The sequence below is a fragment of the Salvelinus fontinalis genome, chromosome 10 (genome assembly GCF_029448725.1).
Source record: "Salvelinus fontinalis isolate EN_2023a chromosome 10, ASM2944872v1, whole genome shotgun sequence".
Classification (NCBI taxonomy): domain Eukaryota; kingdom Metazoa; phylum Chordata; class Actinopteri; order Salmoniformes; family Salmonidae; genus Salvelinus; species Salvelinus fontinalis.
The window spans coordinates 34,405,462-34,419,527 of record NC_074674.1 but is presented as its reverse complement, the minus strand read 5'-3'; the positions used below and the strand labels follow the sequence as shown (position 1 = coordinate 34,419,527).

The 14,066-nt window shown below is 41.7% G+C and overlaps 1 protein-coding gene across 7 annotated transcripts in view; it reads left to right on the top strand.

The window, feature by feature from the left end:
• LOC129864070 (retinoic acid receptor RXR-alpha-A) overlaps positions 1–14,066 on the top strand; it is a 162,526-nt gene that overhangs the window by 143,994 nt on the left and 4,466 nt on the right. For all 7 annotated transcript variants that reach the window (XM_055936651.1, XM_055936653.1, XM_055936647.1 and 4 more), the window contains one exon: positions 8,350–8,455. In XM_055936651.1, coding sequence (XP_055792626.1) covers positions 8,350–8,455 — 106 coding nt within the window. The remainder of the gene's footprint in view (positions 1–8,349; positions 8,456–14,066) is intronic.

The window sequence follows — 14,066 nt, the reverse complement described above, 5'->3', positions numbered from 1 at the left end:
AGATGATCTTAAAACATAGTTTATATCGTTTAAATAGTAACTTTCATTTTTTTTTTATGTAATCAAAAGCCAGATGTTTTAGGCTTATTTATAGTGAAACACATCAATTCTGGTCTTCATTTTGACAGTTTGTTCCTTTTGTTCCTAGCGGTTCAACTCTAACGTTACCATTGATATTGTGATGTAGATGCACCTTGAGAAGGGAGGGCTTTGATATGAAATATATTTGATATACAGTATATATACAGTACCAGTCAAAGGTTTGGACACACCTACTCATTCAAGGGTTTTTCTTTATATTTTTCAACTATTTTCTACATTGTAGAATAATAGTGCAGACATCAAAACTGTTAAATAACACATATGGAATCATGTAGTAACCAAAAAAGTGTTAAACAAATCAAAATGTATTTTATATTTGAGATTCTTCCAACTAGCCACCCTTTGCCTTAATGACAGCTTTGCACACTCTTGGCATTCTCTGAACCAGCTTCATGAGGTTTTCACCTGGAATGCATTTCAATTATCATGTGTGCCTTGTTAAAAGTTAATTTCTGCAATTTCTTTCCTTCTTAATGTGTTTGAGCCAGTCAGTTGTGTTGTGACAAGGTAGGGGGGTATACAGAAGATACCAAATAGGGCTAAAAAAACAAGTCTATATTATGGCAAGAACAGCTCAAATAAGCAAAGAGAAACGACAGTCCAACATTACTTTAAAACATGAAGGTCAGTCAAGCCGGATCATTTCAAGAACTTTGAACGCAGTCGCAAAAAACATCAAGCGCTATGATGAAACTAGCTCTCAAGAGGACCACCACAGGAAAGGAGGACTCAGAGTTACCTCTGCTGCATAGGATAAGTCAGAGGTGTGGACTCGTGTCACATGACTTGTACTCAAGTCAGACTCGAGTCACAAATATGATGACTTGCAACTCGACTTTGACTTTAACACCAATGACTTGTGACTTCACTTGGGACTTGAGCCTTTTGACTTGAACTGACTTGATACCCTCCCCAAGCCCAAATATAAAAAATGATGCTATTAAAAAAAGTGTGCAGCGCATCAACTCTTCATTTAACGGATTACAGTTTGAATCGGACAGCAGCCAATCAAATTGTGCCAGCTGAGAAAAAGTTGTGTGTGGCAGTGCAGAGGAACGTTGGTGAGTGAATTCAGGTGGAGCCCTTGGAAAGATGATATCCAAAATTATTATTTTCGGATATAAAGACTACGCTGTAGTCATCAAAAAACGGATTGTAACTTGCAAAACATGCTTGAAGGAAATTACAGACGGAGGCGCAACAACTTCCAACTTTGTTCAGCATTTGAAGCTGCACAAAGAATGGTAAGTCGTGGATAATATAGCCGACCGCTATATACAACTTTGCTAGTGTAGCATGTAGGCTAACGTAACATTAAATCAATGAGCCTCCACATGGTCAGTCAGTGCGGGAACGTGATCATTGCACCCAAGATTGAGCTACAACTGGCTAGGCAGTTGGTAGCCTAAATCCTGCCTGATGTTACTGCTGTTCCTAAAACCATTGACATACAGTGGGGCAAAAAAAGTATTTAGTCAGCAACCAATTGTGCAAGTTCTCCAACTTAAATAGATGAGAGAGGCCTGTAATTTTCATCATAGGTACACTTCAACTATGACAGGAAAAATGAGGGGGAAAAATCCAGAAAATCACATTGTAGGATTTTTTATGAATTTATTTGCAAATTATGGTGGAAAATAAGTATTTGGTCAATAACAAAAGTTTATCTCAATACTTTGTTATATACCGTTTGTTGGCAATGACAGAGGTCAAACGTTTTCTGTAAGTCTTCACAAGGTTTTCACACACTGTTGCTGGTATTTTGGCCCATTCCTCCATGCAGATCTCCTCTAGAGCAGTGATGTTTTGGGGCTGTTGCTGGGCAACACGGACTTTCAACTCCCTCCAAAGATTTTCTATGGGGTTGATATCTGGAGACTGGCTAGGCCACTCCAGGGCCTTGAAATGCTTCTTACGAAGCCACTCCTTCGTTGCCCGGGCGGTGTGTTTGGGATCATTGTCATGCTGAAAGACCCAGCCACGTTTCATCTTCAATGCCCTTGCTGATGGAAGGAGGTTTTCACTCAAAATCTCACGATACATGGCCCCATTCATTCTTTCCTTTACACGGATCAGTCGTCCTGGTCCCTTTGCAGAAAAACAGCCCCAAAGCATGATGTTTCCACCCCCATGCTTCACAGTAGGTATGGTGTTCTTTGGATGCAACTCAGGATTCTTTGTCCTCCAAACACGACAAGTTGAGTTTTTACCAAAATGTTATATTTTGGTTTCATCTGACCATATGACATTCTCCCAATCTTCTTCTGGATCATCCAAATGCTCTCTAGCAAACTTCAGACGGGCCTGGACATGTACTGGCTTAAGCAGGGGGACACGTCTGACACTGCAGGATTTGAGTCCCTGGCGGCGTAGTGTGTTACTGATGGTAGGCTTTGTTACTTTGGTCCCAGCTCTCTGCAGGTCATTCACTAGGTCCCCCCGTGTGGTTCTGGGATTTTTGCTCACCGTTCTTGTGATCATTTTGACCCCACGGGGTGAGATCTTGCGTGGAGCCCCAGATCGAGGGAGATTATCAGTGGTCTTGTATGTCTTCCATTTCCTAATAATTGCTCCCACAGTTGATTTCTTCAAACCAAGCTGCTTACCTATTGCAGATTCAGTCTTCCCAGCCTGGTGCAGGTCTACAATTTTGTTTCTGGTGTCCTTTGACAGCTCTTTGGTCTTGGCCATAGTGGAGTTTGGAGTGTGACTGTTTGAGGTTGTGGACAGGTGTCTTTTATACTGATAACAAGTTCAAACAGGTGCCATTAATACAGGTAACGAGTGGAGGACAGAGGAGCCTCTTAAATAATAAGTTACAGGTCTGTGAGAGCCAGAAATCTTGCTTGTTTGTAGGTGACCAAATACTTATTTTCCACCATAATTTGCAAATAAATTCATTAAAAATCCTACAATGTGAGTTTCTGGATTTTTTTTCTAATTTTGTCTGTCATAGTTGAAGTGTACCTATGATGAAAATTACAGGCCTCTCTCATCTTTTTAAGTGGGAGAACTTGCACAATTGGTGGCTGACTAAATACTTTTTTGCCCCACTGTATGTTAGCCTACTGTAACCACACACAGAGAGGGTGTGTGTGTGTGTGTGTGTGTGTGTGTGTGTGTGTGTGTGTGTGTGTGTGTTTGTGTGTGTGTGTGTGTGTGTGTGTGTGTGTGTGTGTGTGTGTGTGTGTGTGTTAAGGTTGGGCGATTGTGTACAAGCCTACATCGCCCGATTGCGCTCCATAGCGATCCTCGATAGTCGCTCACTATGGGGGGGGTGGTATCTTTCTCATGGCTACCCATGTATTTCCATGGAAATATTAAGTTTATTTGGAAAGTAATAAATATATAAGCATTCATGATTTGCGTAAATGTAATTTACTAACTACTACTCTTGTTAAAAATATGAAATAGTATTACATTTGGTGAAGAGCACATTATGACTTGTTTAGGACTCGAAACTCAAAGTTTAGGACTTGAGACTTGACTTGAGACTTGTCGGTCTTGACTTGACTCAGACTTGCATGTCTTGACTTAGGACTTGACTTGGGACTTGAGTGCTAAGACGTGAGACTTACTTGTGACTTGTAAAACAATGACTTGGTCCCACCTCTGGGATAAGTTCATTATAGTTGACTGCACCTCAGATTGTAGCCCAAATAAATGTAACAGACACATCTCAACATCAACTGTTCAGAGGAGACTGTGTGAATCAGGCCTTCATGGTCGAATTGCTGCAAAGAAACCACTACTGAAGGACACAAATTATAAGAAGAGACTTGCTTGGGCCAAGAAACACGAACAATGGACATTAGACCGGTGGAAATCTGTCCTTTGGTCTGATGAGTGCAAATGTAAGATTTTTGGATCCAACCACCGTGTCTTTGTGAGACGCAGAGTAGGTGAACGGATGATCTCTGCATGTGTGGTTCCACCCGTGATGCATGGAGGAGTAGGTATGATGGTGTGGGGGTGCTTTGCTGGTGACACTGTCAGTGATTTATTTAGAATTCAAGACACACAACCAGCATGGCTACCACAGCATTCTGCAGCGATATGCCATCCCATCTGGTTTGCGCTTAGTGGGACTATCATTTGGTTTCCAACAGGACAATGACCGAAAGCACACCTCCAGGCTGTGTAAGGGCTATTTGACCAAGAAGGAGAGTGATGGAGTGCTGCATCAGATGACCTGGCCGCCACAATCACCCGACCTCAACCCAATTGAAATGGTTTGGGAGGAGTTGGACCGCAGAGTGAAGGAAAAGCAGCTAACAAGTTCTCAGCATATGTGGGAACTCCTTCAAGACTGTTGGAAAAGCATTCCTCGTGAAGCTGGTTCAGAGAATGCCAAGATTGTGCAAAGTTGTCATCAAGGCAAAGGGTGGCTACTTGGAAGAATCTCAAATCTAAAATATATTTTGATTTGTTTAACACATTTTTGGTTACGACATAATTCAATATGTGTTATTTCATAGTTTTGATGTCTTCACTATTATTCTACAATGTAGAAAATAGTAATATTAAAGAAAACCCCTTGAATGAGTTGGTGTGTCCAAACGTTTGACTGGTACTGTGTATATATATATATATATATTAATTATATATACACTACCATTCATAAGTTTGGGGTCACTTATAAATGTCCTTGTTTTTGAAAGAAAAGCACATTTTTGGTCCATTAAAATAACATCAAATTGATCCGGAATACAGTGCAAACAATGTTAATGTTGTATATTACTATTGTAGCTGGAAACGGCAGATTTTTTATGGAATATCTACATAGGCGTACAGAGGCCCATTATCAGCAACCATCACTCCTGTGTTCCAATGGCACGTTGTGTTAGCTAATCCAAGTTTATCATTTTAAAAGGCTAATTGATCATTGGAAAACCATTTTGAAATTATGTTAGCCCAGCAGAAAACTGTTTAAAGAAGCAATAAAACTGGCCTTCTTTAGACTAGTTAAGTATCTGGAGCATCAGCATTTGTGGGTTCGATCACAGGCTCAAAATAGCCAGAAACAAAGCACTTTCTTCTGAAACTCGTCAATCTATTCTTGTTCTGAGAAATGAAGGCTATTCCATGCGAGAAATTGCCAAGAAACTGAAAATCAGATACAACGCTGTGTACTACTCCCTTCCCAGAACAGCGCAAACTGGCTCTAACCAGAATAGAAAGAGGAGTGGGAGGCCCCGGTGCACAACTGAGCAAAAGGACAAGTACATTAGAGTGTCTAGTTTGAGAAACAGACGCCTCACATGTCCTCAACTGGCAGCTTTATTAAATAGTACCCGCAAAACACCAGTCTCAACGTCAACAGTGAAGAGGCGACTCCGGGATGCTGGCCTTCTAGGCAGAGTTCCTCTGTCCAGTGTCTGTGTTATTTTGCGTAAATACAAAAATATGGGTTGGATTGAATCGAGCCAATAATCTTAATTTTCAAGGTGATGATTGCACTTTTCTTCACAACACCTCAATGTGTCCACATTTAAAATATATTTTTAGTGGGGATTTTGGGCGGATTCGAACTTACACATATATATTTTTAAATCATATTTTGGGGCGTGGCGGTAACGATTTAACACACCGCTGCTAAATGAATACAGGGGAAACACAGATAGGGCTGAGGGAACATAGGGTTGAGGAAACATAGTGTTGAGGGAACATAGGGCCCAGGGAACATAGGCCTGAGGGAATAAAGGGCGCAGGGAACAGACGGGTGAGGGGACATAGGCCTGAGGGAACATAGGGCCCAGGGATCATAGATCACAGGGATCATAGATCACAGGGCTGAGGGAACATAGGGCCCAGGGAACATAGGGGTGAAAGAGAACATAGGGTGGACCCCCCTCTGCTCTGCTAGCCCTCCGCTAGCCCTCAGCTAGCCCTCTGCCATCCCTCTGTTAGCCCTGCGCTAGCCCTTTGCTAGCCCTCTACTCTATGGTACAGGCCAGGGTTAACTTCATTACCATGCTGAGTACCCGCGCCAGCAATGCCCAGCTGGCACCAGACATGCTCCCTGTCTTTAATGAGTCTGTGCCGTGGCCCCGGAGACAAAGAGCAGTGTGGGAACGTGCCGCCGGGCCTCATTCTCCCAGGACAGACTGCTCCTCTGTGCTCCTGGGTCACTCTGTTATAGCCCTGGCTCTGGAACACATCACAGCCTACTTTCCCCTAATTAGGAGCATCTCACAGAGATGGCCTAACAGGGGGAATGCTGGGATTCAGAGGGACTGAGTCCTTTCCCACACTGAGATGAGAGTATTGCTGTATTCAGGCCTGTTCAGTTTCCTTTAAAACAAATACTTGCTCAGTGGTAACCAATCAGACCCAGAAATGTGTTGCCTAATATTTTGAATCAGGGCACTTTTTAATCAGGACACTTTATGCCCGTATACACAAAGTGTCTAGGAGTAGAACATTTGTTGTAAATGCTGAGAATAGAGACATTTTACTCCTACTCTTAGGATTGGGAAATTGAAGGCATCTAGGGATTATGTTAACTTTGATTGTGTTCAACATTATCGGCAAGTGACTTGATGCCAAAGCATTTTAGGGTTGTTAAAACAGTAATATTTGTTTTTCCTCTATTAACAACCATCAGAATTGGTTAAAAAAAAATGTTACGCAGGGCCTCCCGAGTGGCACAGCGGTCTAAGGCTCTGCATCACAGTGCTGGAGGTATCATTACAGCCCTGGGTTCAATCCCAATCCCATATGGCGGCACACAATTGGCCCAGCATCGTCCGGGTTAGGGGAGGGTTTGGTCGGGGGAGCTTTACTTGTCTCATTGCGCTCTAGCAACTCATTGTGGCGGGCCGGGTGCCTGCAGGCTGACCTCTGTCATCAGTTGGATGGTGTTTGCTCTGACACATTGGTGCAGCTGCTTTTGGTTTAAGTGGGCGAGGGTTAAGAAGCGCGATTTGGCGGGTCATGTTTCAGAGGACGCGTGACTCGACCTTTGCTGCCCGTTTGGGAGTTGCAGCGATGAGACAAGATCGAAATTGGAGGTAAAATACAAACCAAAAATGATATATATGTGGTTATGCATGCCAACATATTAGGCAATAATTAACAGTAGGCAAAGTGATCGTGTCAGAAGAAAATTCTATCATTCGTTTTATCAATGCAACATTTGATTTACAGTCACGTTAACCGTGGTTGTCTGAAGCGTACTATAGAAATCACACCTGGCCATGCCTCATCGCGATTGGTTATTCCCCACCATTTGCAACAATGTCAATGAGCTTCATCACTATCTTTCCTGTGCGGTACCTTAAACTGTCGTGATTACCAGCGGAGATCAACATTAATGATGCAACTTTTATTACCTCTGAAGAGTATCTTAAATAACTCTCACGCATCCCGGTAAAAAAAAAAAGGCCCCTTGTCTTTTGCTACTAGCACTGATTTTGCTGATAAATACTTTGTAGAGGGAAAATGTACTTGATACGATTGTGATGTGTTGTTGTCTCACCTAGCTTTCTTAAGACGTTTGCACTAACTGTAAGTTGCTCTGAATAAGAGCGTCTGCTAAATGACTAAAATGTAAATGCAAAATGTATGAGTTGATTTTACTTCTAGATCAGAGTTTGTCTGTGCAGTGTAACATCATCCTAAAAGCTGGCAGTTTTTTGTTGTTGTCTTAAAACAGGCTTTAACAGGATTCCTAGGACTTTTTCTGAGGTGCTTTGTGGATACGGGCATGTTATGTTGTTGTTGTTGGTGACTGTGATGTATTGAAAATGAAAATAAAATGTTTGAAGGAAAGAAACGTTTGTTGTAAAATAGCCAAAGCAAAGAACAAGTTTTACTGCAAATTGCCTCTGAATGTAGGGTTATCCAACCTCTTGCCAGAGTGGAAAACACAAGGTCCTAGACATAACCTACATGTGTTGCCTCATCCAGGCTGTGTAATGGGGAGAATTACCCTGCATATGTATATGAGACAAAACCCAGTAGGGTAGATCACATGTCATTTGATAGTGTTAAAGGCATCTGATGGCAGCATGCAGGGTTAGGGGCAGCCAGCCTGTCCACTGCTGTTTAGCCATATCACTCCCTGTCTGGCGTCTACATGTACAGCCACAGACACAAAGGCATATTATATATAACACACACACACACACATAAACACACATGCTTGAATGTACACACAAAGCTGTATATGTACAGGCATGCATAAATCCACATTTTGATATCCTGTGACTGTTGTCTGATGCAGTGCTGTGTGTCTCTCCTCAGATTCTAAAGGCTTGTCAAACCCAGGCGAGGTGGAGGCTTTGCGAGAGAAGGTCTACGCCTCTCTGGAGGCCTACTGCAAACAGAAATACCCAGATCAGCCTGGCAGGTACGGATACATGCACCTCCCTCCATAAATTAAGCTTCCCCTGATGTAAATTGTTGTAGTACTCGAGATGGTCTCTGTCTCGAGTCTGGTCTCGAGACTACATATTGAGTGTCTTGGTCTTGTCTTGGTGTTGATAAATTTGTACTGTTCTTGACTCGGTCTCGGACAGTGAGGACTTCCTGAGACCAGTGGAGTAAAACAATTCAGTTAGCGCATTAAAACCGCTTCGCCAGGCCAAATATACACACTCCTTTCTTAAAACATGAATATCTTAACAGCCGTATCTATTATAGACATGTTTGCGTAGTGGCGAGTGCACTTTTTGTAAAACACAAAGGGCCAGTGGTGTAGCGGAGGGTATACGCTGGTATAAACTGTAGCGGAGGGTATACGCTGGTATAAACTGTATACCCCCTTTTTTTCAGTGGGCATTGCGTACACTCACTTCTTAATCCCTACTGATGCGTATCAAAGTAGTGTAGTGGAGGTAAATGACTTATCAATGATGTAGAACAATAGAGAAATCATGCACAAAGTAGCCTACACGATCGCAACGCATGTGAAATATATTCTCATGCATGCTGCACACAGCCTAGTTTCAGTGGAATATCATCTACAGACAGCAGGAGTGTGCAGCTCTCAGCTGGTTGTGGCATGGAGCAGCTCACAGAAGAATGACATCGGTAGCTGGTAGGGTAGGTAAGATGTTTAAACTTATGATATCTGCCAGTAAATACTAACTAAGGCAACAATGGGTATGCAAACCAGGTATTGAAAATTGTTTATCCTATTTCTGATGCGCATTTGTCATCATGCGCTGTTTGCATCAGGACGTAGACGTGGATGGGCCTGGTTGGATACAGGCCCAACCACTGGGGAGCCAGGCCCTGACAGGCCTAACCAATCAGATTTATGTGGTTTAAGCATTGTTGTGGACTTAGACCATCAAATGTGATTTTGAGAGTGAAAATCTGATAAATCTATAGGAAAAATACAAAAAACATAGAAAAACATTGTATTTTTCACACTGGGTGCCTTTCCTTCACTGGGCGCGCCGTTTGGGAGAGTATACTTCTTCAGGCACCATTCCACCACTGCAGAGGGCTGATGGAAAGACAGCAGTCACACACAGCATGGTGTTAAAGGATAAGAGGTCCAAAAACTCTGACAATAAGCTAGTAGGTCACAATCATAAGAATACAAAAACACAACCATTAAGCATTTCCCAATCAAAATGTACAACTATTACATCCTATTGCAAAAAACACATTTCACGTTTAGCACACAAAGTAACCAGTGACCTAAAGTTTAAAGTGGAACTGACAGCGATTTAACTACTTTGCAGATATGAAACAGACGATCATATTATCAGTCAAAAGTATCCAATTCCCAGTTTTTGCTACAAAACAAACGTTATAAGAGGTTTTAAAAATAGGTTCTATTTGACTCAACGTTCCATGACGTACACGAAGGCATTGTTGGCAGAATAGATGGATGCAGTTCAATGCATGATTAATATAATTCACCAATACATTTCTTGGTAGTCCCAAAAATATTACTATCAGGTTATAAATCGCACCTGACCGGGTACATTGTTTGCTGCCTCCATTCGGGATGCACTTTTTCAGTTTCAATTACTCAATATTCTGGACAAATACGGACAAATGTAAATAAGGCTGGGAATGTCAATACAATCAAACTAGCAAGGGTAATGATCACAAGTCAGCCATAACGTGGCTAATAGGCTAGCGTATCTATTTATGTAGCTAGCTAAAAACACGGAGCCTACCGTTAGCTAGATGCTAGGATGATGTCATGTCATGCCATTGGAGGGTGAGTGACTGACTTTCCCCCTCATATCGTTTTTCGGTGGCTACAAACAGCTAGAGATGCAGGTATCATTTGGTTAACTAGCAATAACTTAAACGACTATTATACAGTTAGCATATCTCTTGTGTTCGCAAATGCTCTCTGGCTATCTACTCCGATTTCAGAGGACTCTCATCTGAGTGTGCCAGAGCGCAGAACAACTGATGAATTTACGAACGCGTAACACCTGCTGAATATGACTGGTGTCAGTAAACGTTGGCAAAAAAAGTTATAGTTAGTCAAGAACATCCTAACCAGCTCTGCAACGGCAAGTAAAATGGAGTGAGATGTTCTCTCATTTGTGTCTGGACGTAGCTAGCTGGCAAGCTAGCCTACTTTAGCCGGTTAGCTTGGGTGCTTGGTTGGGACAAGCATGCATTGGCAGGCACAATGCAGAAGGACGAGGAGGACACAATTCCCCATCTTTTTCAGTGCAATTTTGACAGCCAACTAGCTGAAAAAGTTTGAGAGGGTTCATCTAATGCCTGTAAACACTCAGTCTAGTTCAAAGTGAATGATGGCAGGCCCGTGTGGCAAATGGCTTATTTTTATAAAGGTCTACTGTAGCTCTGGTTGGCTATAGCGCACCGGTCTGTATAGACTCCAGTCCTGCACAAGACAAAAGGTTACAAAAAAAACGTTTTTTTCCCCAATTGGTATCCAATTGGTAGTTACAGTCTTGTCCCGTCGCTGCAACTCCCGTACGGACTCGGGAGAGGCGAAGGTCGAGAGCCGTGCGTCCTCCAAAACGCAACACAGCCAAGCTGCTTCTTGACAGTGCCTGCTTAACCCGGAAGCCAGGCGCACCAATGTGTCAGAGGAAACACCATACACCTGGCAACCGTGTCAGCATATATTGCACCCGGCCTGCCACAGGAGTCGCTAGAGCGCAATGGGACAAGAACATCCCTGCCGGCCAAACCACCCCATGGGTCTCCCGGTCGCGACCGGCTGCGAGTCTGGACTCGAACCAGGATCTCTAGTGCCTCAGACCACTACGCCACTCGGGTGGGCCCAAGACAGATGTTTTTATTCAGTTTTATTTACTGCAGTGTCTATTAATTTCCCAAACGCACAGCCACTTTCCCACTCTATATTGCTATAGAATTTTGACAATTGCCCTAGTGTAAATAATTCCCAAACATTCTAATGTCACGTTTACTCCCTTCTCCCCCTCTCTGGCACTCGTTGTCACCAGTTTTCTCATTATTACGCACATCTGTCACCATCGTTACGTGCACCTGCGCCTCATAAGACTCACCTGGACTCCATCACCTTCCTGATTACTTCCCCTACATCTGTCACTCCCTTTGGTTCTTTCCTGAGGCGTTATTGATTCTATTCATGTGTTTTATGTATGTACGCTATTCGTGTGTCTTGTTTTTTTCTGTAATTTATTAAATTCACTCCCTGTATTTTCTTCCCGACTCCTAGCGTACTTGTTACATCTAAGAATTTATGAAAATGTGAAAATGACCGTATCTAAGTGGTCGCTTGTCAGATAATTGTGTCATATTCTTTGTGGGAGTGTTTATGAACAGATTTTTTGTAAGATTTCATGTTTCTAAAATGCTGTCAGTTCGTCTCTAAATGCAACAAAGTTTCACACACATAAGGTATTTTCAAAGAGATGGCTAACAACAGCAAACGCGCTGCAATACAAAACACAGTTATACTCACCCGATGATGATCGTTTAAAACTAAATTCTTTAAATGGAAAAGCTAACAAATTAGCAACATCATCCTCTTTGATAACGCCTGCTGCAGCCGCTGCAAACTAGCCAACAACAAAAGATAGCTAGACCGTGGGAAAACTACTGCTCGCTATTGCGCATTGACCTGTTGGCCTTCAAGAAGGCAGAGTTTCTATATGTTTTTGTAAAAAAACTATCCCACTCACTAAGTCAAAATGTGATTGGTTGATTCCACTGTCACTCTAAAATGTTGCATAATACAGTTGAATGGCAGATGCCTTTATCTAGCTTCTGATGCCCTAGCCAATGGCTGACTTAGCTAGCTAGATTTATCTCCCCAGAGACAGCGAAGAAAAATCATGATTGGATCTTTATTTCCTCTTCAGTGTTTACCCTTTCCTTTCCAACAAAAACTGAAGATTAAATCAGAACATCATTGAAAATAATAATATAATTATCATTATTATATTATTATAATCATTATTTTATAAATCCTTAGCCCTTCTCTGAAGGCATAGAAGGCCCATTGCTCCCCCACTGTGTTGGGTTAGGAATAATTTGTAGAGTGGCTCTATTTTCCTTCAGCATGTATTTATGCTGAATGTCCAAAGAATCCATGTTGTTCTGAAATCTGAACACAGAAATACTGGGCATTTTGAACTCTTATTATGGTGGTGATTTGACAAAATTACAATCATGGTCTTGGATTGGACTCGCATTTTTCTGGTCTCGGTCTTATCTTGGTGTCACACCCCTTGTCCCCCTCCCGGCTGTCTTGTTCTTGACTCAGACTCGATTTGCTTCAGTCTTGGTCTTGAATCGGTCTCGCTTTAGGTGGTCTCGAACACAACATTGCCAAATAGGTTATTGTTGAATTGCGACTGTCTGTGAAAAGTATAAAGGCCCAACCAGGCATTTCGCAATATTTCAATTGAGTGAACAGTAGGCTATAGACTATCTTATTGGCACCAGCGGAGAGCATCGGCCATCCAGTGAATGTGAATATTCACTCTTTATCATTGTTGGGTCAGTGACACTTCAAAGTTTATTTTTGGACAATAATTTCCCCCTCCAGGTTAGATGGACGTCATATTGTAGGCTTTTGGTGTCTCCCCTTCTCGTAGGCCTATTATATTGATCAGACAACTTTGTTATTCATTGATCTGTTTGTCAATGTCAGCAGAACAGGCAACTGTAATTTTTGTCGTATTAAAACCGTATTCTCAGCCGACTGGTAGAGAATATTTAGAAAATGGATTTAGAAGTGGAAATGGAAAAATAATCTTGGCCATTGGGTCAATTAATCAATATTCAGACTTAAGTTTGCCTATAAAATAATGCCTATAATAGTAACATTGCACTATACACCCATTTAAAACACATTAATTTCAATGTCATTGAATATTCATGTTTGGACATACACAATTACCATAATTGTTCAAATTTGACATCAGTTCTCATTTAACAATGCTTACCTACCAATAAAAGCCATTACAGAAGACTTAAAGTAAGTTTTGTAATATAATATGGTATTGCTGGTATGACCCTCTTTTGTCTTCTCAACCGCTTGGTAGAGCTGTTATTTACAAAAGAAACATCAAGTTGAAACAAAAATAACAATTGGAAGTTCTTATTTGAATTGTTAGCAATATGAATTTTAGGTGAAATCATGTTTTTTAAGAAGAGGCAGTTAAAGGATTAAAAAGATTCTGCTAATATCTCCAGTCATATAACAGTGTAGTAGAATTGCATGAGATGTGTTTATAAAAGGCCCAATTTTTCCCATGCATAGTAAGGAGAAGAAGTGTATCTGATATAGCCTATTCTAGCCTAGGCCTACTCTACGCCACTACACACTCAGCCAGGCATTGAACGGTCTTTTTTGCAAACAGTGATTGACTTATATTATTAGCCTAAATTATGACTATTCAGTCTACTCATCACATTAGGAATAGCGTTAGTAGGCTCTTACATAAGTCTGCAAATGCGATGATGCATGGAATGCTTTATTATAAAGGTGCATTTTTATGGTGAAAATTCACTTCCCC